Below are 25,634 nucleotides of genomic sequence, written 5' to 3'. Positions count from 1 at the left end.
GGAGCTGCAATGCCACAGACAGATACACAGATACACACGTCAAACTTATAACACCCCTCTATTTGGGTCGGGGGTTAAAAAATCTTGTAAAAAGGCTACTAACTATTGTCCCTGAGCTGCGACGCAAGCCTACACGAAAACAAACCTAAAGAAATATAGGCGAAGACGTTGAGTGGGTACATTAAAATCACATTAGTACGACATCTAAGGGGTCCGCGATTTATCTCTAGCGGTACAAAAATAAATTAAAACAAATTTTGGAGCGACTTTTTTTCTTCGGTTGGTTATCACTTATCTCATTTAGGTAGATGATGGCGCGTGAATTAAATTATATGGAAGTTGTGATATAAATTAATGCTCTACTAAATTTCTTATAAAGATCCATAATTATATTATTAAATATAGAAATATAGAGATAATGCAAAGAATTCATCTGTAACCATTTTCAAGGCCAACTTCAACAACAATGCAGCTTGCATTCTGGAGATGGACATTTTACTCAGTGAAACATAAAATTTCCTTGGGGGGTTTAAAAACCCGGAATCCACACAGACGTCAAGCAAGCGAAAAGTATCAATACAACATAGGATCACAAATGCCTATTTTATACGTGTCAATTATTTACTTATTGCAAATCATAATGCATTCCAAACAACTGTGAATAAGTTCATTCCAATGTTTGGACTCGAGACGTTACTGATTCGGTGCTACGCTTCAAATTCATTGATCAATCCGCACCTAATACATTTTTACGGGTCATAAACATATTATCACTTCATCAACACGGCTATGGTAACCAGCCAACCGCACGGTCGCAGACAGGCTCGCAATTTGCCTCACGAAGGCACGTTTAATATTAGAAGTCCTGATTTATGTCCTGCCCCCATAATGAAGTGTCTCCACACTAGCGGCGTGTGTGCACTAATTCACTACTACCGATAGACGGCGGCTGTGAAGGGATCCCGAAATTCCGCATTCACTGAAAATAGATGTAGATGTACGCAGTTGCTCGTATATCCGCATATTCGCAACTTTGTAGTACCTACTGAATCCGTGCTTAAATCATCATTATAAATGTGTTTTATACGCGTATCTGTTTATTTGTCATCCGTACACGCAGCAACCGGTGAATTAAGGAGCCATAAGCTACTTTTATTCCGGAAAACAACCCTGAAATTGGTACCTACGTACGTAAATGAATTCGCGAGTAAAATTTAGAGCCTTATTATACCTAATTTGCAAAAAAATAGGATTATCGAAACAAATTAGAGTTTCATTTTTGATATACATTCATATTTTATCTACTGCCAGTGGCGGATCATGATTTTTTGGGGCCCAAAGAGAACCAGATCTGCAGGCCTCCTGTTAATCCCAGTAAAAATTGCAGTAAAATTTTTTTATGTGATTATTGAAGAATTAAAAAAAAATACTTATCTGGGATATGACTATAGAGGATTTATCAAGATTTAGGGGCCTCCTAGAAACAAAGCCCCTGCAAGCTTGCACCTTGTGCCTACTACGTTAATCAGCTACTGCCTAGTACATACTGTGGTCAGTGTGTCGGGTTTTTATCAAGTATATCAAGTTGATAAGGATTATGTAGATATCACGTAAATATATTTTAAAGCTCTCAAGGGTATGTAGAGTGTAGATCTTCAAAGCTCTCGTTTTCGTATGTATTTGAATTTTAATTTTTAAAAGATAGTGATACTTTTGACTGCAAGATGTCACTCTTTGTGGGAAATTTTGATACAAATTATTATGATGTACTACTAACTTCAATTTTGCGAAAGACGCATAAACAAAAGCTAGTAAGTTCAAAGCCAAAACAATGTATATAATTCCTAATTTATTTTCCGACAGGGCTGTCTCAACAGAGTAAGTTAAGACGGGAACACCGCGTTTATCTTTACGCAGAGAGTAAATGCAAGCGAACCGTATAAATCCAATTAGTTTAAGATCTCATTAAATCAATTCATTTCTCGGACAGTAATATATAGTAGCACTTGTGTCTTTGTTTTCAATGGCTACAATCCAAACTATTTGTTATTTCTGATCTCACACGTATGCTCACCAAAAAGTCCGTTAGGAATTCTTAAGACGATCGGTTCACCAACTGTTTACCTTAAAGTAAATTATGGCTTGTAAAAGGATAAACACGATTAATGACCTGTCTGCTTGGTTTATTCGACCTTGGTTTGGATATTCTTTAATAACTTCTTCAGGTGAGCTTAGTGCTTACGAAGCTTGTAATGAAAAATTATTCGATTTTCTTGCATGTACACATTCATTTATCAATTTTTACTCGACTACGGCAAAGTCAATGCGAAAGGTTATGGTTTTAGCAATCTATGCATGTATGTGTGTTTGTATTTATGTGTGTTCTACCGCAGCGCCTAAACTACTGAGCCAATTGTTGAATGAGATGGTAATCGATTCGTTAAGTCAAGATAGCCTCCTACATCTTATATGAACACAATATGATGGATATTACATCCAACAAAGTGGTGGTCTCTAATTTTTTAACATTTTTTTTGTGAACTTCTTAGGTACTAGAGCGGTTAGCGAAAATTTGCGTGTGACGTTAGCCACAGCCGGAAAATATCTGAACTTCAAAGAAGTGAGATTAACATTCATCACAAAATCAACTTTAATAGGTAATTTTTGAATTTTCTCACGTGAAAAGCTTACATCAAGGTACATCAAGTTACTTCATTTATACCCAAGTTACTTACCTACAATTTATTGCATTAGTACTAATTTGAAGTAAATTAACTTTCACTAATTAGTAGTTGTGTTATATATGTTAATCCGTCTAGAAATATATTTTCAGTTGCCGGCATATCCGATACAAAGGCCGCTGGCCGGAGGAGCAATAAATTAGAAGGAAAGCTGCGAGCCAGGATTTCCCCTGGGTTTATTCTCACTCAAGAGCGCTACACCTAATCCAGAAAGCCTTATTATGCTACCCTTAATACAGAGCTCAAGACTACTTGAAAATTTTCTCGAAAGTAAACGCTTCGGTTTGGAATTTCTTTTCTTTGGACATTCAGGAAAGTTTTTATGTCACTTACAACTGAGAAGTTTAGGGAGTGAATTAAGAATTTTGAAACACATCTTATTACAGTCATCTTTTGTACCTAATTGTACCCTAAATTAAGTATTAGGTGTAATTAGATTGATGAGTGTAGTAACTATGTTAACGGAACATTATTATTAAGTACTTAGTATTTTTTTGTAATAAAGTATTTTCAAAAATGAATTCTTGCGTTTTTTATAATACAGCCACTTAGGCAATGTTATTTTCGAAGTTCACAAGCAGGTTTTCTATTTAACAAAGCATTTATAAATATTAATAGATATATTAACAATGCTGCGGTCAGTAATATGTTATCAAGTGAATGCGCTATCTACATACGTCGACATTTGTCCGTTATTACCAGTTCTTCGAAGTACTCAGCGACCAATTTCTCCAATTTAAATTGTCTATGAGCGCCGCTCGACTGAAGTCAGCCGGCGCGGGCGCAACTGCCGTCGGCCGCTAGACAAGGACGGCGATAGCGACAAAAATCACGCGCGACAAGGACACACTCTCACGCAACGGACATTCGTTTTTTAAATAATTGAGCCCGGAATGACGATAGGCACCCAGTAATTTGAAACATTTTATCGAAGGCTGCAACCCTAGCGCGAACAGTGGCCATTTAATTTGTTTCCTCGTGACTCATGTTGTTTGATCCCAAAAGGAGACCGACCATCTCCCATACATTGTTGGGTCCAGGATTTGATGAAGCGTTACAAGTTCCAAATTAATGTTATTTGTTAGATAAAAATATCAACTTTAGACTGTATTTGTTTCAGTTTGATTGACAATTGCATATTAAAGATACATAGGTTCGAATCTATGATGAGGTTATGTTAGAGAATGTGTTATTTGAACAATACTTTTTGTAATTATTAATAAAATAAATATCAGATGACTAATAGTTAACTCTTTAGATAGATAGGTTTGAATTAAGTACATAATTCATGCACAGAACCAATAAGTAATAGGTAGTTATTCCAAGCCAATAATAGTAGGTAGGTTTATGGTTCCAAGGTAAAGAAAATAGGTTAGTTAAAAATAAACAACAGTTTTTTATGTAATCACGCTTTTTAATGATTCGTAATTATGCATACATTAATCATTCATCTTCATACACAACTAGAATGGAATCTAGGAAGTGTGCAGGGGGTGAAATATATTCTTGGTACCTAGCCCAACTCAAATACCATACGATCGACATTATATGTGCGCAACAACCCACTGTACGCCTTCCTACTATGCAATTACAATAATATTGTAGTAATGCTTGCCTTCCAGAAAGAGAGCTGTCCACCAATATATAAACAAAATATGTTTTTCTACTAATGTGGCGAGGGTGTATTCTACCTCTTAGTAACCAAGTACTGTTTGACAGGGACAGCTCTCTTAAAAAGTCATTATCAACCTCCCTCCACACTTCTATTACATAGGAGCCATCTGCCCTTACATGTTCGCCGTAATAAGAACGGGCTTGTTTAATTTGGTAAGTTCCTAAGGAAACTAATATTAGTTCACTATATGTAAGCCGGGGAAAATCTGTTAAAACATTTATGCTGTTTACTGGTGTTGCTCTAAATTCTAGTCGCCTTCTGTTTAAATTATTTTCCACAACATAGTTCGCCAATCTATTTTCCCTGTACATGTTTTCATTTATTATCTGAAGAATTTCCCCGGCATCATCCCGGTTGGTTATAACAGGATGAAACGCATTTATAAGAGCGGCAGCCACCTTAACATCTTGCATCAAATGACTAGATGCTACATTAAAATAATCTTGTCTTAGAAGTTTAAAATCTCGTTTAAATCTACCGTTAACTACTTCTACAACCCAACGACAAATGGTGACTGCCCTTGATTTATTTGCTTCTATTGTCGACAGCTGTGTTTCACCCTGCTGTAACGAAGCGGGTACATATGTGCGATAGCCACACGAATTAAGTAAGGGCAAGGCATCCCGAAATCCTCTATCTAGGATAAATGCGTCACCGGGCTGAAAATATTCTCTCATTGTGGAGCCATCTTTAAATTCTTCTTTCATTATGTCAGAATCGGACATTGTAGCGGGATATGGACCTAAAACATCTATTATATAGCCATCGGTACAAACAATTAAAAATGGTTTAACCAAATTCCTGTATTTATGTAAACTATATGTATCTTTTTGGTACATATAATTCGAGCTTTTTTGTATATATATATATATGTGCCATCAAAAATGACTACTGGCTTGCTTTCATTATTTTCACTTCCAAACAAACCACTTGGTATCATCAATGTTCTGTCAATCAACTGTTGCCTGTTAATATGATTTAGGCCTAAATGATGTGGAACATAATTCTCAATCAAATATGCTCTTGCTTTTTTCATTAAGCGTGATAATGTTGTCCGTGGTATCTGGAGTAAAGTTGCCAATCTGTCATCTGGGTCTCCAGTACGCAGTTTCATAAGATAAGCTGCTAGAGCTGTTACACCTTTAGACATTCGTACCAATGTTGGTGATTCATTTAATAATTGGTTAAATTGGACTTTTGTTAATCCAATCCAATAATAAAAGATGTGGTCTTCAATGGAATCTATATCCTCAAAGTTCAAAGCTGCAGAACTTGATGTTTTTAAAGCCAACATATCTTGAATATGCCTTGCTGAGAAACTATTTATAAAATTATTTGTTATTCCTATTAAAACATCCCATGATTCTACACCATACAAATGATAATCACACAGGCGATTATTGGCTGGTATATACAGCTTGTGCATATTAAGAAGATTTTTTCTTAATGAATCTGGAATTCTGTGCCTTTCACTCCTCCTACAGCCTTCAATAAAACATCTTCTCTCTGTTTCAATGGCTCTAATATAATCAGGCAAAATAATAGCCTCACTAATATTCGAAGGTTGTTGGATGACTTCTTCCGTTGTTGAAGTAGATGCTTCAGGCACTGGCAAAGCAGAAACCAACACATCCGATGTTGATGTTGATGGTTGTGACATAAAGTGGCGAGCTGCTCTGTCTGCTCTCACCCAACAAGAGTGACATATTTCACTTTGAGCTCCAATCTGAAAATGAAATGAAAAAGGAGATTGGCATACTTATAAAAATTATAGTAGCTTCTCAATATATTTCTAATAACTAATTTTGACCTCCCTGGTGCAGTTGTGAGCGCTGTGGTCTTAGAACAAGAGGTCTCGGGTTCAATTCCCGGCAGAGTCAATTTGGGGATTTATAATTTCTGAATCGTCTCTGGTCTGGTGGGAGGCTGGCTTTGGCTAGTTACCACCCTACCGTCAAAGATGTGCCCCGCCAAGCGATTTAGCATACCCGCACGGTAGCGTGTAGAAACCAATTACAGGTATGGTTTGAATGTTCACTGCTATACCCATTCCAAGTTAGCCCGTTACCATCTTACACTTCATCTTCACTTACCATCAGGTGAGATTGCAGTCAAGGTCTAACTTGTCATCGAATAAAAAGAACAACTTTTGTACAATAAAATATCAACCTTCACAGACAATGTACCTTTTGACATAAGCAATTAATTCAATTCAAAATGGAGGTCATAAACTAGTTGAATCATCACACATTGACATCATTTGTGCAGAATAGGGAATCCTTTGTGGGATTGATTTTACAACAATATGATCACAAAGTAAGTTTTACATCTACAATTGCACAAGTTTAAACGAAGTATGAAAAAACTTCTATAAAGGCAAAAGTGGCTTTGCAAGCTTCACATTTCATCATAAGCACCTGTAAGCTAGTCCTTTGCAAGAAAAAAAATTTTTAATTGAAAACTTGAGTTTGAGTGTTAAGATACCAATGTGGTTGATGTATAAGTATTAATATGTGAACACTTACAGTCCTGGGTAGAATCCATTCACTAATAACATTATATATCCTCTCTTCCCGTTCAAATATAGTTCGTAGCCGATGGGATCGTGCATTCCGCAGTAGAGAACGACCACAGTGGACACACACATGGACATGACCACGCGGAGCATGCATCACGTCACTAGGTCCACATAGGAGTAGAGTATCAACAGCCAAATCCCAACAAGCTTGGCATAGATGATGATCACGTTCTACCTAAAATATATTTAAAGTAGGTATGTTTAAGGAATACACCATGTAAGAGGCTAGTCTAATTTACTTTTGTGTCTGTCTTTAGTATTTTTTATACTGTTAAAGAATAGTGTAGTGTATTGAATATTAGTATTGAATATGATGCCTTAACATGGGTAGCTTAAGTATGTCACGCTCTCTTTAAAACATTTCTGTGGTGGTGTCGTGTGATGCGGGTTGTTACGTTCCCTCTAATATGGTTGAGCGAAGCAATGGCTGGGTCTTGTCATGCTCGTGAACGGGTGGCATCGACGGGAATGGGGCTGCTTTCTGTCTGCCCATCTTGAAATGCATCAAATTGTAAGCTGTAGGCATTTTTTGGAATTTCTTCTCATTGCGGAAACACTGTATACATTGTAGACCTAGAATTCTATTGTAAATTGAATTGAATTGTAAATGTTATATTGAAAAAGAGCAACCGCCGAGTTTCTTGCTGGTTCTTCTCGGCAGGAAGGGCATTCCGAACCAGTGGTAGATTCACTCGACTATTCAAAAGTGCTTGTAAAAGTCTATTTGAATAAAAAATTATTCTATTCTATTCTATCATAAGCGGTAAACTGTAGGTATTATTCATGTACTTACCCTTAGTGGAGCAACCCATTCACGTACAATGGATAAGACGGATTCTTCATTTAAAGGACGTCTTCCCGTTATATTGCAACGAGCTGTTGCAATACCACAATTAATGCAGTTCTCCATTACGATAGGCGAAATCGAGGTCCGAATTAGCAAGCCGTGGTCAATCAAAGAAGCAAATACAAAGTCCGTGTTCGCGCCGAGGTAGTTCGTGAAGGCAAGATTCGTCAGGTTCCGTGAAAGAGTCCAAGTCGTTGAAAAAATCACCGAAAATACGAATATCGCACCAAAACACATTCCCTTGCGCGTAAACACAGAGCGAATGGCAGTTGACAATCGTTTACAGTTGTCACATTGACATTTTTACCATAGACTAAGCCATTCCATTTTACGGAATGCATGATCCCAACAAAAAACACAAACATTTCCAAAAAAATTTTTCTATATTTAGCAACTGTAAATTAAAATTATTTTTAGTGATTTTGATTGAGCATAAAATAAATGATTTTTGCCAATTTTTATTTCCCGTGTAACATATTGGGCCCAAAGTGGTCGATCTCCTTTGAACAACTGTTGAGAATTGCATTAATTGCTTTCGCAATCGCACTTTAAACTTTGCGTTTCATTTAAAGTCAGCAGGGATTGCGTCTGGAGTGGAAATCAATAAAGATAAAGGAAGTCACTTCAGATCGGGGTTTACTTTACAGTTAATGCTGTGTTCAATCGGTAAGCGCAAGAAACGTCGCTCCTAATTTGAGCAGAAGCTATAATTACGCCCCGCTCACGGATTGGCCGGGCCGGTCGCGCGAATTTTGTTACCTTTATTTGCCGGCGCATCTCGTTTGTTTCCTAATCTATGCACCGGCTAGTCTATCTTTAAAGTGAGGCCAGGGAGAGTGTGGCGACATCTTTTATCGCGGGTCGCGCTTCTGTTTTTGCTTTGTTTGTTTGTTTTGAAACTGCGGAGCCATATTGCGCTCGTAAATTATTACGGAGAGAGATTTGTTTCCATAGTTCTGCGGCTGCAATACATCACCGTTCGCCGGATGTTAGTTTATGTTGACGCTCGCTTTGTGTTTGGCGATTTCGTGCTTGTCACGCTGGACAGACGTGACAATTCCAGCTTTTATATCTTATCGATCCAGCACTTTCATAGCGTATATAAAATAAATTTGTCCACGCCCAACTATCCTGACAGTTTTAAAGCACTTTTTTAGCCACAGCAAAAACTTATTACCTACTCCTAGCCCTGGTAACGGGCCGCCATTTTTTGGAGCACGCTCGAAGGTGTCACAAGATGCGGAACGGAAACCCCGTGCCAATTGCTCCTGTGTCGCTACGCGTAGCATGATATTATAGGTAGGTATGTCATACTGTTTGAATTTGTATTTTTAAAGCATTATTGAATCTAGGTATCTGGATTTTATAATATCTTTGCCATGTTCAACGTTTTTATTCTTAGGTTAGGTAGGTACCTACTTATTTTAAAAAATAGGTGTATGATTCCTAAACTTATTACAAAGACTTCTTATTACAATTCTATTTTCAGGTCTTCTTAATATTTTCACAAAATCGTTTTATAAGCCACAGCCAAGTAGTAAAAGTTGCTATATCAAAGTTACGAACTGGAATATCAGATTGAAACTTATTGATAACTCTTTTATTCCCATAAGATCTCACCATCTTTTACCGCTCGGCAAAAACCTCTAGTTGATCCTAAACGGTTTCACTTAAGAAACTACATAGAGCTGTTAAAACGTTACGAATAAAATAAAATTAAAAATGCTCGACAGTTAACACATGTCTCGAGATCCTGTATTTATTACACACTTTGTTGTTGCGTCTCGTTCATTAGCTAATTTATCGGTAAGCTTATAAATTAAATGATCCAGGAAGACCATAAATAATAATTAATAGTGTGTACATAAGCGTTCTATATTTTGGAGTATGATTTATGTTATGTCATAATTTATAGCTTGTTTTTTAAAAGTATGTGTTGAAAAAATACAGATTATTGCAAAGAAGCGCTACTTATTAACTTTAATTTTTTTTTATATACAATATACATACTTGCAACTCACTGATTTTAATCGGTATAATTTCAGCCTTATTACTATAGTTTCGAGTCCATTAATCAAAACCACATCTCATGACAAAGGATTGAGAACAGGTTCGAAACTCCACTATAAGCATACCGTGTTTGAGCTGGTTTTTTATGATCGAAGAGCTCTTACGATAGTTAAAACTTTTGCATAAGTTAAATAAAAAATATTTCGGGTGGTTATGTCAGCTCCAAGTGTATCGTCGAGGTCGGGCCGACTGCGTAATGTTTTACGGTATGAGGCGAGACAATAATGGCTTGCTCATAACATCACTCGTCCTCAGCCTCTACCATGCGACGATTTACACGAGAAAGATTCGGCCAAATCTACGTGACTTTGCGGTGACTTAGGACCTTCTCACACTAGCGATTTGTGAGCGTGTTCGCGGCAAGACCATTTCGCACACTGAAAACAAAACTGATCCTATCCAAAATCTTGATTTTATTCAATATGGCCAATCAAAAATTTGCGTTTAGCAATTGAACTTAATACAACAAAGATAAAGAGACACTAGTGAACGAAAAAGGAAAAAGAACGAAGTCGCGGGCATCAGCTAGTCTAGAATAAGTGTAGAATTTACCGCGACAAGCATCTTTAAAACAGACCTGTCTTAGGTGATTTCTCGCCGAATCACAGCCGATATACTCCTAATTTGTAACTCAGAACTGCCAATTTTTGGTTAGTGCCATTTTCATTTTCAATGTGCGATTTGTGAACCTGTTTGCAACGGGTGCGTACCGAGCTCACTGCGTGCGCGCAACGTGTTTGTTGCGTGTGCCCAACAAGACGTATCTAGCTTTAATGATCACGCGACTTGAGTGCGTGATAGTGTGACAACGCGGAATCCGCGACGCAGTGTCGCGACAGACTCTCTGATTGTTGAAAGCAATTCTAAAATTGTCTCTCTAGGAAGGCTTGCAAATTGTCAGTGTGATAACACCCCCATTTGTTCACACTGAAACTGGCTACAGGTCGTTTATAGCAGACCTACTTCTATTTCGGTCGTAGCGGATGTAATTGCTAGAGCGAGTTCATTTCTACTGCAGATTTGGTAAAAAATACAGACTCGTTAATAATAAGTACGTGATATTCCATTTAGCAAGAAAATAGTATGTGAAAACAGTCAAAAATGGATCCGTATACCTAATATCACTTGTTTTAACTGCGAAAAAAAAATCTGCATGCCTGTAACCTGTTAGATCTCCATAATGTTCTCAAAAGTGTGTGAATTATGCCAAACCGCACTGCCCAGCTTTGTCAAAGCAAGACCAAAACCTTCTGAAAGAAGGCTTGTGATTCATAGTGGGCTGACGATGGTTTGATGATGATGATGATCTGAAAAATAATGGAGAAATACCGAGTGTGTTCACACACAATCCCATGGATAATTTAATAGGCCTCATTCAACGTTATCTGATAGGTAGGTGTTGTGAATACTATCAAGGAATGGATCCGGCATAAACGGTGAATGAAATGAAATTTTATTTATCTATGTAGGTACATGCGTTTTGTGGAGTCCTGGCCCCTAAACTAGGACAGCCCATATTATAGAGGCCAGTGCCAACAACCGTGCGATCTTTCAACATTGGGTCGCCAGTGTGAAGCAGAACTTAGTCTCGAATACAAATATCGTGTTAAGGGCTTTTTGAAAAAGCTCTTTCAGTGTAAACCTGATGTTTGTTTACTTTGTGTAAGTACTAAAATTAGGTGCTCTGATTTAATTTACTGAGTGTAAATCTTTATTAGTTCGTTCGTGAATTTATAACTTTTCTCAACAGTAAGTAAGTAATGTGTAATTCATAATAATTATGTTAGCGGATTAATGCTCTTTTTAGTTTTTTCGTCTTTTCTTGTTTTTCATTCAGTTCTTTTAAACTTATGAGTCACTATTTATGTACCTACCCACTGCAGAAACTTTGTTGCACTATGGTATTTTTTAATTGAAATAGGTTGTATCTACTTCCTACTGTCAGAATTTTTCACATTCTAAAATGCAGCTCTCTGCGAAATAGGATGATGTCATATGTTAGCATTTCCTGAGTTTTAAAGCGTATAGATCTATTTATAGTATTTTACATCCGTGTAATTATATTTATTGTTGATATATATTTTCTATTTGCCTACTACATTAATATCTGTTTCTCCTAAAATGTTTCCAATGACAAGTGGTTCTTGATTATTTTTCAACGAGTTTTTTATACTATCAACAGTAAACCTGACCCATTTTGTTAAAAAAGTATTTTCAATGATTACGCTAATTGGTAAGAGATATATTATTACCTTATTCACTTAATTGTGTGTTCTTATTAATGTAACAATGCGCAACGAACCCAAGCGACTCGTTATTTCAAATCAACATTCAACCAGAGATCGCCACGATAAAAATAATACCTATCATTCATTCAGTAGGCCGTCTCAAATTTACATAGAATAAGATGCGCCTGCCCCTAATTAGAGAGCGCTGCACTCGGAACACAAATCATCGCTGACTTTATGTCAGTCCACATGTGACTACCGTCGATGATGGACGTCACACTTGCGCTTCGTCTACGTTGTTTTCGACTTTGCATAAATCTTAGAGATGGATTGACACCATTCCTTCTTGGATTTAATATATGGGCACATATCTTATGATGCTACCTATATAAATAGATCGTTTATATATTTGCAAAGCAAGCCGGACTAAGGATACTCGTAGCAAAATGTCAGACTCGTGATAGTAACAATGGACCACTTTGTCGGCATCGTCAAAATGTCACAATTTTGGATTGGGCTGTAAAACAATAGCTCTGAAAGTAGCTACCTAGTCGATAATAATGGTTAGAAATAATATTTGGACTGTGAGTGATTTTATTTTACTTATTAATATTCAACCGCATTCAACTTTTTTCCAACATCAGCAGTCCATTCTGCAAAATGTAGAACAACCGACAAAACTTCTTCCAGCCTTTGTCGATACAAAAACCGCGAAAAAAGCTTTTACTGTGCTTGGAGTGGGAAGTAAAAGCCAAATCATATTCGCGAGCTGTTCAGTACTTATCAATCACTCTGTAGATTTATCGATTTTATAACAGCTATTTCAACAAATTGACACAAATAGCAGTAATCAAGTTAACAATTTAATATCCTTTATTGATAATTCTGTACAATATCTAGGTACACAAATTATTTATTACTAAAACAATATTTATAATAGTCACGTTTCAAAGGTTTCAAGTACTATTGTTGAGACATTTTAATAGGTCAGTTTTGACAGGTGTTAAGAACGTAGGTATCTTAAAGAAATAAGTTTGCACCGACCCTGCTTCAAAATAAACATATTATATAATCTGATGCCGCAAACATCTGATATTGATGGAATTTTAATAAAACTAACATTTACTAAGGAAAGACATCTTTGTATAAATTTATTATTAGGATTTTTTTTAATTAAAAACGTGTTAGTGTTCAATTATTATAAGTATTAATTATGGCCAGCCTAATAAAGGTAAATCGTCATTATTTATAAAGTCAAATGTCAAATTCGATCTATCAAACTGGCTCTACTATAGGTAATTCATCGAGTTTGGGTATCGAATTTATCACTATCATCATGGTCACTCTACAAAACTTCCTGAAGCTTAGAATATCGCTTTTAAATCCTCTTGAGGACATTTACCGATTTTACACTTGTTTATCTTGGTTTATGGACAACAGACTGTTCAAACAGAAATGCCTTAATATTTTTTAACTAAATAGGCATGCGCTTGACTCACACATTAAGTTGGTTATGATGCAACCTAAGGTGGAGTGGAGTGCGCATGCCAAGAAGGTGCCTATTCTATCTTCTTTTGAAGATCCCAATATTTTGATTGCATTGAAATCAAATTGTATCTAGATACCTCAGATATAGGTAAATAGGAATAACACAATTGCACTTTAACTCGTACAAAATCTAAAAACATTTTACCAAAGGCGAGCGATTGTTAGCAATAAACTCCAAACGCTACATACTTGATTGATGGATTAAAGGCAGCCGTTCACAAATTAAAAAGAAAAAAACCCGTAGCAGCACAGGGCGAAGTGAAATCATCAATGACTCGGTTAAGTGCGAGTGCTTCGTAGGGTTCCGTACCACCGTATACTTACGAAATAACACTTTCTATTTTTAGGGTTCCGTACCTCAAAAGGAAAAACGAAACCCTTATAAGATCACTTTGTTGTCTGTCCGTTCGTCCGTCCGTCCGTCCGTCCGTCGTGCCTGTCAAAAAAACCTACAAGGTACTTCCCGGTGACCTAGAATCAAGAAATTTAGCAGGTGGGTAAGTCTGCACAAGTAAAGGAATAAATCCGAAAAACGTGAATTTATGGTTGCATCACTAAAAAAAAAAAATGTGTTTCAATTTTCCAAGTAAGATAATACCAAGTGGGGTATCATATGAAAGGGCCATTCTAAAACAGATTTTTATTTATTTTTATGCATAATAGTTTTGAATTTATCGTGCAAAATGTCGGCAAAAATATATCCGAGTACGGAACCCTCGGTGCGCGAGTCTGACTTGCACTTAGCCAGTTTTTTTTTAATTCTCATGGTGACCATATCGAATTTTTTATTAAGTATTAGTTGTTATAGCGGCAATACACATTCTGTAAAAATTTCAACTCTCTACCTATTACAAGTTCACGAGATACAGCCTGCTGACAGATGGATGGACGGACGGACAGCGGAGGCTATGTAATGCCGTTGGCGTCTTTGGGGTATGGAACGATTAAGGTTAAAAAAAACAGTAGCACCACGGGGCGAAGTGAAATCATCAATTACGCGCATTTGCCGGGGATCCTACAAAATTATGTGAACTCAAAGCCGCTAAGTAGATACGATCATACTAGAGAGTTTATGAGCCATTAATAGCCTACATTACATACAAGTACCTATTTATGTGCAAGCAGAGTAGCGTGAACAATTTTAGCAGCACGGTATAATTAATTAACTGGTCCTATGTGATAGTTAGATTTATGTGCGAGGGCTTACGGCTGCAGCCAAAGAAATGCTATCAATGTTTATAAATATGCACTAATATTGCGGTGTAGCCGGGGCCTAAACTATTTCGGATTGCATTAATTAACTTCAGTTACACCAAATAAGAAAAAGTTTGTATTTTTAAATATTTCTTGAAGATTACTTCCTCCTTACCCATATCATAAATACATAAAACCGGCAAAGTACGAGACTCGCGCACCGAGGGTTCCGCACTCGGGTATTTTTTCCGACATTTTGCACGATTAATCAAAACTATTATGCATAAAAATAAATAAAAATCATTTTTAAAATGTACCTACAGGTAAAGTCCTTTCATTATGATACCTCACTTGGTATCTTAAGAAAGGGCACCTTACTTGAAAGGGTTATTTTAAAAATTCTAATAACTAATTGAACATAATAATCATGAAAACATTTTCGTTTTTTTTTTGTGATGTAGGGCACAGATTCGGTTCGGTTTTCGGTTTTTTTCATTTACTTCTGCTATAGGTAAGACTTGCTGCCAAATTTCATGATGCTAGAGAAGTACTCTATAGGTTTTCTTGACAGACACAGCTACGGACAGACAGACAACAAAGTGATCCTATAAGGGTTCCAGCTTTCCTTTTAAGGAACGGAACCCTGAAAAGGTTTATTTCTATAATTAAAGATTACTTCCTCAATATTCAACAGAGCAGCCTCATTCGTCTAGCATTTGATAATAATGATGCTGATAAAGCTCTATAAAAGTAGGTCCAGTAAGTACAAATATAGCACCAATTTAGGTCTGCGACTAATCAGTGCAAGGAGCGAGGTCTCCTTGCCCCGTCGCCACTTGACAAGTTCAGTAATTGTTGGCTGTGATACCTAGATAGATAGCGTGCTCGTATCAACCGGTTGCATTCTCTCTAATTTATTATTTAAGTACTTAAGACTTATAAGGTAAAGCCTATCTACACTGTGCGACTTCTTTAAAATAACGACATTAAGAGGAACCTATAGTGAAAACGTATCACATCGCAGACTGGTGATTAATAAAAATTATTACCGTTACATTGTTGTCTTACGAATTCCACAATTTGACAATCAAAAGTTTACATTGATACCCAATTTAAAGAAATAAAATACCACAGCCTAAAAAGATACTTCACACGTCGTGCTATGACCATTTTTCAGTCGGTCGGAATGTCGGTTTGCCCGCATTAGGTCGTTGTCTCACTGTATGTATTTAGGCTGTGATATTATTACCCTAATGCGTAGCCCTTCCAACTGAAAGTCAGTTATTTGTAGTGCCTTCCAATATAATTTATTATTTTGGAAAGGTTTTAAAACAGGGAATCTATTTCATAGATTTAAAGTAAGTAGAACTATTAATTTATTAAAATTCCTATTCATTTAGGTGTTACTTACTGGTAAAGTAGGTAGGTAGGTACTGTAAATATATTTGTCCTGATAAATTACCTGAAAAAGTAAAATAATATATTTTAATATGGATATAGATTATCATTTCAAATTAGCTACAAATATAATTGCTCATAAATATAGAGAATCCTCGTACAAAATTGTATAATAAAGCACTTTTGTGTAAGCACAAGATGCTTATTTTAGTATCGTTCAAAGACTTCCATTATTCCTAAGATACACAATCATTATTGCCAATAAAAGCATTATACAAAGTGAATTTAATGCCCTTCCATTGAGTAACTACATTAAACAGCTAATAAAATATTAGAGCATAATTTAGTAAACTACAATATTGGATAACAGACTAAGAAAATTTACAATATCGAGATAATATTAAAGTAAATTAATGTAAACATGATATTCAATAATAAACGTTATTACTGCTAATAACAAATTATTACGTGTAGATATTATTTATTTGAACCATATTTCGCCTATTTATTTTATCTACTAAGTATACGTATTAATTTACAAAAACCAGGGTTGGTCAGTTCGTAAATAGGAGATGTTTGTTTCAAGTTGGTCTTATACCTACTCATATAAAAATAAATGCCCGTCTGTCTGTCGGTCATCCTGCCCGTTTGTAGGTATCTGTCAGGCCAACTTTCAGTTCACTTAATTTATTCATAAACTAGCTCATGCCCGCGCCTTCGTCCGTGTGGATTTACGTTTTTCAAAATCCCGCGGAAACTCTTTGATTTTCCGGGATAATGTAGCCTGTATGTGTTAATCCAGGGTATAATCTATCTATATTCCAAATTTCGGCCAAATCCGTCGAGTAGAACGTGGAACGGTTTTGCGTGGAACGGTTATTCACATGCGTTAGCTGTGCGTGGCATTTTATAGAAAAAAGTTATTAGTGCGACAGGTTTTTGATGCAATAGTTTGGCGGAATTGCTACTCGAATTCTGAGCCCGACCGTACCTACGATCTCGATTTTGACCATGTTACGGAAGAAGTCACGGGAGAGTTAGGTTAGTTTGATATAGAAAAGTCGTGATCATGTAGCGTGACTTGAATTAAAAAACTACGTGATCCGGAGACGTGGTTTTAAATGTCTGACTTTATAAAAATAGTTTTTGTATTATAACAATAGCAATTATACAATAGATAATAGTATCAAGTTGATAATTTAATACTAGTCAATGCCCGTTACTATGTCAGTGTAATTGCGTAAAACGTAGCACGTAGGTAGTGACTAGAGTTCAAATCAGCTGCAAGCCTATGTTTGTCAGAGCCAAATGATCGAAAATGAATGATCGATTTTGATGTGATTAATCGACAAAAATAACATAATAATTTAAAATAAGGTAACTTACTCGAAATAAGTAGGTACGTACTGTATAATACCCGTTTAAAAACCGAAAACAAAATTCGTGGGAAAACTCGTGGGAAAAGGAAAGTTTAATATTTAAACTACTAGATGATGCCCGCGCCTTCGTCCGCGTGAATAAAGGTTTTTTAATCCCGAGGGAACTCTTTGATTTTCCAGGATAAAATTTAATTTATGTACGCATATTGTGTTAAGTCAGGGTATACCTAAGCTATCTCCAATCCTAACAATTAAAAACTTTCAAAGCATAACAAACACACACACACACACCCACACATACAAACTTTCGCCTTTATAATATTAGTATGATACATTTTGTAAAATGAAGCATAAATAACCAAAGAAATGAGTCAGCAAGTTATAAAAACCTATTTAATAATCAGAAGCATGCGTTAAGGCGAATGTACGACGTTTTTATATGCAATTGCATGTCCGATACGTTCAATTGACTTAAAAAACCTGTTTAAGAGAGAATTATGTTAAACAAGCTGATGCCCGCGGTTTCACCTGCGTGGAATTTTAAAAATCCCATAGGAACTTTTAGATTTTCCAGGATAAAAGTAGTCTATCTCTGTCTTCGTTATCCCTACACTAATACGTCAAAATTGAACTGACCGACCTTCAAAAATCTCGTGGAAACTCTTTGATTTTCCGGGATAAAAAGTAGGCTATGTCTGTCCCCGAAATACAAGCTATACCTGTATTTTTCACCCAAACCGGTGAAACGGATGAGCTGTAGAAAGATAGCAGACAGACAGACACACTTTCGCATTTATATTATTAGTATGGATTACCTATATTATGCCCGTTTTAAGACTTGATCTTGTAATTATTATCTTTAGATAGGTAGTTTTACAGTAAAATGTTCTAAATGGTCATGTTTATGTTATCATTTGCATTAGTAATTGTTTTATAATGTGTGATTTTTAAAAGTGAATTATGCTAATTAAAAGTTTTGATTTAATTTGCGAATACTTGATTGCATTGGTTTAACTTTTTATTTTGTATTTATATACCTGCCTAGCAAAAAATCTGGTTTTACCTAACTTGTGTTATTACTGCACGGTCATGTACCATCCATAAAAATGTGATCAAGTCAGATTTCAATGTTATTCCGTAAAATCAAATTACATACTTTGAAATACTTAATAATTCGAATAGCTACCGCGCATATAAATTTAATTAGCGTTAATAATTAGAAATTACAAAAAAATCAGTCAATTACTTCGTAACGGTTAAGAGTTGTGTTTTAGACGTCGGCGTTTTTTCTTCTTTATTTTTATAAAACATTTAGATTATAAATGCATTAATTTCCGGTTCAGTAAGCATTTGTAACAATGGAGAACATAACAAGCATACTTCTCTCCTTTCTTTAAAAGTATCATTTATTTTATATTCAATTCTGATAGCTTTCTCTGTAAACTTTTATCAAATTCTACCGTATAGGCATTAATATTAATGTTATAATACACACGGACAAAAAAGACGTCCGTAAACGCTAGACCACCTATATCCACTGAGTTGATAAGAAACGTTTATACCTGCCAGCTACAGTAACTATATCCGCACCTTGCTCCGACAAAAAGGAGAAACAATTAAGGGAACATAATATAATAACACAAGAGCCATTTGTCAGCCAATATAAATTGCGCATTAAAGCAATACTGCCAAAGATTAAATTCCATTGTAATATGTTATTATCGATATCGTTGATTATAAGACGGCATATGGCATTCCGCAGCAGGTTTCTTTGCGTCGATGCATTTTCATAGAATTGCCAACGTTTTTCCAACACCTTTCAAGTGCGTGTATCGAATTCTAGAAAGCGAAGTGAGTGTTTTTGTTTATTTTAATTGGATATGGTGTTTCAGAGACTCGCCATTTCTATTTAATATTCTGTTATCGTGAACGGAAGATGTTAGCCGACTAGCCCCTAGATTGATTGACGTAAGACAAGTGGATTAAAAAACTAACCTAATTACTTACGCCGTTGCAATCATATTTATTGGTTTCCGTAATTGCAGTTACTTATCCACTCTTTATGTCTAGTCTAAGAATTTATAACGAGTGCGTTGTACTTTTTGATTTTGTTTGTTTGTTTACTAGCGAGGTACAGTAAGAAAAGAATAATTATAACAGATAGACACAAGCATAGCATGTTATTGTACCTGCTGGATCTTTGTGAAGTAGATAGCGACAGACGGACAAAATACGAGTACCTACCTAAGTACCTAAGAAACTGCTAGAAGACTGCTGCTGCTATTGTAGAAAAGTCCAAGAGTTGTCTCCAATAAAATCCTTTCTAATGTCCATAATGAAGCTTCCTGTTAGTGACCTAGGTACATATTAGTATTATGACCAACAAAGGGTAAGTGAAATGGTCCATATTTGGTCCATATGGTTAGTGGTCCATATGTGGTCGCACCAATTAAATTTATTATACCTACCAATTTTTTTAGAAATACATAAGTAAGTAATATGTTAAAAAATAAGCTAAGCGTAGGTAAAACGTACGCTTAAAGTGGGAATGAAATACCTAATATTGAAATGGAACACAAAATTAAATCAAAAGACCCCAACATTATATGGAAACTTAAAAATTTCTGCTACAGTACGGGAAGTTGGCCGCAAATGGAATAAAGTAGAGGCATAAATAAGAGAAGGTTTTGCGGCGGGCGTCCTAACGAGAGCCGAGACGAGGCAAGTTCTAGCGGGAATTCTTAGACTTGGGAATTCTTCAAGTTTCTGGGCGAAGTTTCGCAAGGTGCGGTTACACCGACGTACGGTACGAGGATATTCAATTAGAGATACACTCCATAGCGGAATTCACTTTACTTTGAAATATTATTAAGATCATAACAGTATTAGATATAAAACAAAACGTCTTAAGTCTTTTCTCATAACGTCACAACTGAAACAATTGGTCAATTTTATATAAGTAAATTTTGATGCAAAAATGTCCATAGCGTAATTTTCCATTCTGGTTGTGGTTTACCTATAGGTACCTATAGAGCGTACTTTGAATTATCTTCAGTTAAAAAAAAGTACATAAATTATGTCAGAGTTTGCTTTATGCCTATTATAATATCTCAGGTTAAGGTTACAAGAGGTCACTAATAGTGAGTTTTTTATACTTAGAATATGGACTCTAGGTTTACCTATCGATCATAATTTTATTGATAGGTATTAGGAGTCGAGAAATACATAATTTAAATTGTCGTCAACAGTAAAAAAATGTTTCTTGAAAACTAAGTTGTAGTATCTAGGTACCTACCTATTTACTTTTAGCCAGTTAGTTTTAATTTTAAAATTAAAACTGACTGAAAATATTGTTTGATTGTTGATAAACAACAATGCAGAATTTGCAATAGGACAGCAAAGGACAAAAAACTGGACAAGTGTGAGTTAAACTTGGGTGGAGAGGGTTCCGTGCGATGAATAATTAAGTTTGTACGCACATTATTGAGAGTTTTATTTTAAGATCGTATAATTATGCATACAAAATTTTAGGCTTAGTAGTTACGGAGAAAACGGGGAGGAATGGTAAATTGTCATCTTTTTCATGTATAACTTTATCACTATTAATTTTAATAAAACAAAAAATATATTTGAGATCTTCATAACGAGCCCATTCATAGACAGTCTGACGCACGAGTGGTCCGATAAAGGGTTCCGTTTTTTATTTAGGCCTACCTACAGAACCCTATAAAAATCATCATAATATATACCACTGCTCAACTGTATAGATATACAGTTGCAGATAAGTACTTACCTACTTAAATAACAAATACATAAAAACTATGGGAAAGACATCAATTTCAAATTCAATACGGCTTCCATGAACTTGATGTTAGACCTAATAATGAGGATGATAAACTATAATAATACGGCATACAATAACGTGGAAATGTCAGTAAGTATAAATTACAATTTGTAATATGAAATATTATGGTAAAAGTGATTATCAATACAGTAAATAAAGTATTATAGTAAATGACTAATTGTATTTATTTACTTTATTAGATTGATTAGAATTAAATTAAATAATAATTAGATTGTTTTGTTATCGATGTTGAAGTAAAAGTTACAATAGATAAATTTTTAGTAAGTAAATTTAAATGCCTTATTCTAGGGATTATTTCTTCTATCAGCAAAGGAGCAATGGTCTCACGAGATTTCTTTGCATAAATAACAGAGTGGGGAAATGAACTGGCTACTGGCTACTTTTAATCACAGAAAAAAAATCCTCCACGAAATAACCTACTCGTAAATCCATGCGGAAGAACTCACCTATTAAAGCTACATAGGTAGGTACCTAAAGTACTCAAAACTAACAAAGCACTAAAAATTAAGTAGTGTAGAAGACCGGGTATATTATGGTGACACAAATAGGTGAAAATTATGTAGAACTAGAGATAATTTATGGTTTTTAAAAATTACGAATTTTTGCTTTTCCCATATTAAAAAGTATCCTATGTCCGCCTTTGCCTTTAGGATGCAAACGCCGTGAAAAGGGAACAGAGAGATAGACAGACAAACATACTTTCGTATCTACAATAATAGTAGGATAATTTATGAAATTAGATGCAATTATCATCGGATAGAATCCTCATAAATACCTGGGACCTGGGACTGTATTTTTCCAAAAAATAAAGAAATTGGACGGGAAGGTATCATGCCCCCCAGCAATGAGAATTCCCACTCAGCGAGAGATAACCCTTTTTCTTTACTCACTAGGGTGTCCAATTGCATTGTATAACGTGCTATTTTGACGCGATCGGCGGTAGTTCCGTAATCGTGACATAACTCGCGTGTTTCATCTTCAAGACAATTGCAATTGTTCAGTGGGACAGCGCACATGTCGCGCTCCAGTTCCTTTGATAAACAAGTCTAACTCCACTACACAGTATCTAGGTATATAAAAACACAGATTGGTTCAAATAACGCATCGAGAACATCCATTAAGATGGTATAAATAGATATTCTACTTTTCATCTGTTTTGTGGTCTTGTTACAGGTAGTAGTGCCTAGCAGTTTTAATTAGAAGAGTTAAGTTTTAGATATGTTATGATTATAACAAATTGCCTACTGAGATTAATATTACTTAATATCGTATTAATCAGGTAGATCTATTTAAAAAAATATTTTATCGTTTGCTCGAAAGTGAACTGGACAGTTATAGACAAATGAGCAACCTTGTGAAAAAAATTTTATACCAGGCGTTTATGAGTCAGTCAGTGAGTGAATCACAAATTTTCTTTTTAAATATTCAGATAAATAATATAGATAAGTATGTTATTTTTTTCTTTAAAAGGCAATGTGAAGATATTACTTATGTACCTATGTGATTTAAATGAACTCAGTAGGTAAGTGAGTTAGTATCATTGAATAAAGAATATTATGGTTGCAGTTTGCTAGATGCTTTGGATGAATCATAACGCTTATAGCTATGAATAGTTAGTAGGTTAGCTGTTGTCTAGAATACATTCCTTAATCTATCGCCTTGTTTCATAAAGTTATCATACTATAATGTCTAATACAATCGGAGCTAGAGATCGTTAAAAATGAATCATTTGAACAAATTTATTTAGCGAAATTAAATACGTACCCATGAACGTCTAAAAATTACCTATACGTTCATGACTTTACCAAAATCTTCAATCAACTATAAAATTATCGGTTTGAAATACAATTGCTTTCATTACGACCTCTGAAGTCTGAAAACAAGATTTTAATAGAAACTAAATATGTATAGGTATAGACTTACCTACATGTGCCTACATAGTACCATAATATAGGCAAAACGAGATATTTTGTTATTCTTAAATCATGTTACTATGTACTATTATCATTAAAAGATTTGAGTTAGCTCTTAGTGTATAACAAAACAACCAGCGCAAAAGTAGGCTAAGAATGTACGCAGCTGACTATAACAAATTTTTGCATAATGCTCTATGATAATCGCAAATTCATGGCACAGATCCATACACACTAAGCATCAACTTAAAAAAACGCATTAATAGCTACCTATTAGTTAAATAGGTTATCAGTGTAACAATTAAAATTTCTTAACTGAAGCAAATCATCATCATTATCATCAACCCACGGGTCTCGTTTTAAAATGAGAAAGAAGAACCTAAGAAAATAATGTGAATTAGAAGGTTGATTAGTAAAATTAATAAATACCTAGTATAAATACAGACAGATAGAGTCGTAGAATTTCCACAGCTTACAAAACCATCAGAATTAGAAGAAATTATTTTATTTACTGCTACAAGATCATTATACATTACAAAAGAAAATAATTTCAAATAAAAATTTAATAATAACTTTATTGATGCTCACGTCTACCTAAATAATAGGTAGAGTCGTAAAATTTTCACAGCAACAAAAATATGAAAGAAAAATTAGTAAAGAACCAACCCAAACATTAGGTAAGTTAGGTAGCTATATCATTTACTGCTACAAGATCATAAAAGTAATTACAAATTCATGTTAACGCTTAGTATGCTCGTAGCATCATAAGACTTTTCGTTTCCTTCCATTCAGAAACAATTAAAGCGGACGAAACGGTAGAATTCACACGATTTTTAAAGTTCCCAAGAGTAACAAAGGGCGTAAGTGAATTGAGGAATCACTATGGCTCACGTAAGTCGTTTGGAGGTTACTAGGCTTGCTCAAGACCGGTTTGTCACATGGCCCCGGCCACGTGCGGCCTCCAGAATATATATGTAACCATATGTTTGTTCGACTGGATCAGTTAGGATTTTAACGGCACGGCCCGCTGCGAGCGTTTGGACTTCGAAATTTATATTTTTCTTTACCTAATCTTTCGTTTGATACAAAATGTTGATTTTCGTCCACCTCATCCAAATAATATGCTGTGTGTTATATTATAACACACAGCATATTATCCATCGATGGTCGAAATAGATTATTTTTATTCTATTTACTATTACCAAGTTAGAAACATAAGAAGTAGTTATTATAGTTCATTATTTTGTTTATTTAGATGTCATTTGGTAATTTCATATTATTTTCCTATTTTATGTAGGTATTTAGTAAGTAGGTATGAATTACCGACAGACGCACACAATGTCTATTATTTATTGTATTTTGTAAGATAAATGATACTTTTATAGTGTCTTTTATGAACCTATAAATAAGATTAAGTCTTTATATTTTTATTCTTTATGCAGAAATGTAATTGATAGTATTATTGATAGTGTTCTTACTCGTTTAATTAATTACATTTATAAATCAATATGTTTTTAAAGCATATAACTCTTATACTTAATGAACTTACTTACTTGTTTGACTTTACTTAGTCTCCTAGAATAATTATTGGATTAATTATTTTTGTTGATGGTCCGACCTACCATCAATTTCAGCTAATCAAAATGTATGAATAACGTTATAATGACCATAAAAAATATAAATTTATAGAGACCTATATCTAACTGCTCGCATTAAGTTCAAATGGGTCATCGTACCGGAACGCTTACTAAGTGAGCAATATATCAAAACGTAAAAAAAAAATGCATGCAAGAATCAAAATTACCAAACAATGCAATACACAACAATATATCAAGATTTAAATTCAAACCGTCCTGTCTAATTAAGCGAATCAAGCGTCGAGAGTATATTTTGATCAAACTCGGAAACAGAAGTTCAAAAACAGGGAGGCACGCACGAGGGAGGGCCCCTTGCAAAGTTATCGCATTATTCAAGTGAACGCGACTCTTGAGTAATTTTGAAATATTACAATTTTCGAGCCGCAGCCGCAGCGCTTCGACGGACCCAAGTTTCCTATGTATAAATAACTAGAGCCTAACGAAAATTGTTCAAAACTCTATGGAAGTATGTTATGAAAACTGTAAAAAACTGGCAGTAGGTGCAGACTGCCGAGTGCCGACAGAACTGAAACTTTTTTTTTTTTTAGATTTTCAAGTCAA

The 25,634-nt window shown here is 35.1% G+C and overlaps 2 protein-coding genes and 1 long non-coding RNA gene across 4 annotated transcripts in view; 1 reads left to right on the top strand and 2 right to left on the bottom strand.

Moving 5' to 3' along the window:
* The window catches only part of LOC123868648 (homeotic protein antennapedia), a 283,074-nt gene that overhangs the window by 240,842 nt on the left and 16,598 nt on the right, over positions 1-25,634 (bottom strand). The gene's annotated exons all lie outside the window — the stretch shown is intronic.
* Positions 3,114-7,927, top strand: LOC123868650. Its single transcript, XR_006796701.1, has 3 exons — positions 3,114-3,126; positions 6,594-6,598; positions 7,844-7,927. It is a non-coding gene; the product is annotated as an uncharacterized LOC123868650 (long non-coding RNA).
* On the bottom strand, positions 5,114-7,904 carry LOC123868647. Its single transcript, XM_045911174.1, has 3 exons — positions 7,788-7,904; positions 6,942-7,169; positions 5,114-6,142 (listed from the first exon to the last, which is right to left on the bottom strand). The coding sequence occupies exons 1-3, from the start codon at positions 7,902-7,904 to the stop codon at positions 5,195-5,197; spliced, it is 1,293 nt and encodes a 430-aa protein (XP_045767130.1). The 3' UTR covers positions 5,114-5,194.

Source organism: Maniola jurtina, chromosome 10, assembly GCF_905333055.1.
Source record: "Maniola jurtina chromosome 10, ilManJurt1.1, whole genome shotgun sequence".
NCBI classification, from domain to species: domain Eukaryota; kingdom Metazoa; phylum Arthropoda; class Insecta; order Lepidoptera; family Nymphalidae; genus Maniola; species Maniola jurtina.
Note: the sequence above shows the minus strand (reverse complement) of the source record. Positions and strands in the feature narration are given on the sequence as shown.

Excerpts from the sequence above, each read along its gene's own strand:
- LOC123868647 (XM_045911174.1), bottom strand. The coding sequence starts at position 7,904 with ATGGAGAACTGCATTAATTGTGGTATTGCAACAGCTCGTTGCAATATA. Across the intron at positions 7,170-7,787 it reads AATGGGTTGCTCCACTAAGG|GTAGAACGTGATCATCATCT; the intron begins GTAAGTACATGA and ends AATATATTTTAG. Across the intron at positions 6,143-6,941 it reads AATGGATTCTACCCAGGACT|ATTGGAGCTCAAAGTGAAAT; the intron begins GTAAGTGTTCAC and ends TTTCATTTTCAG.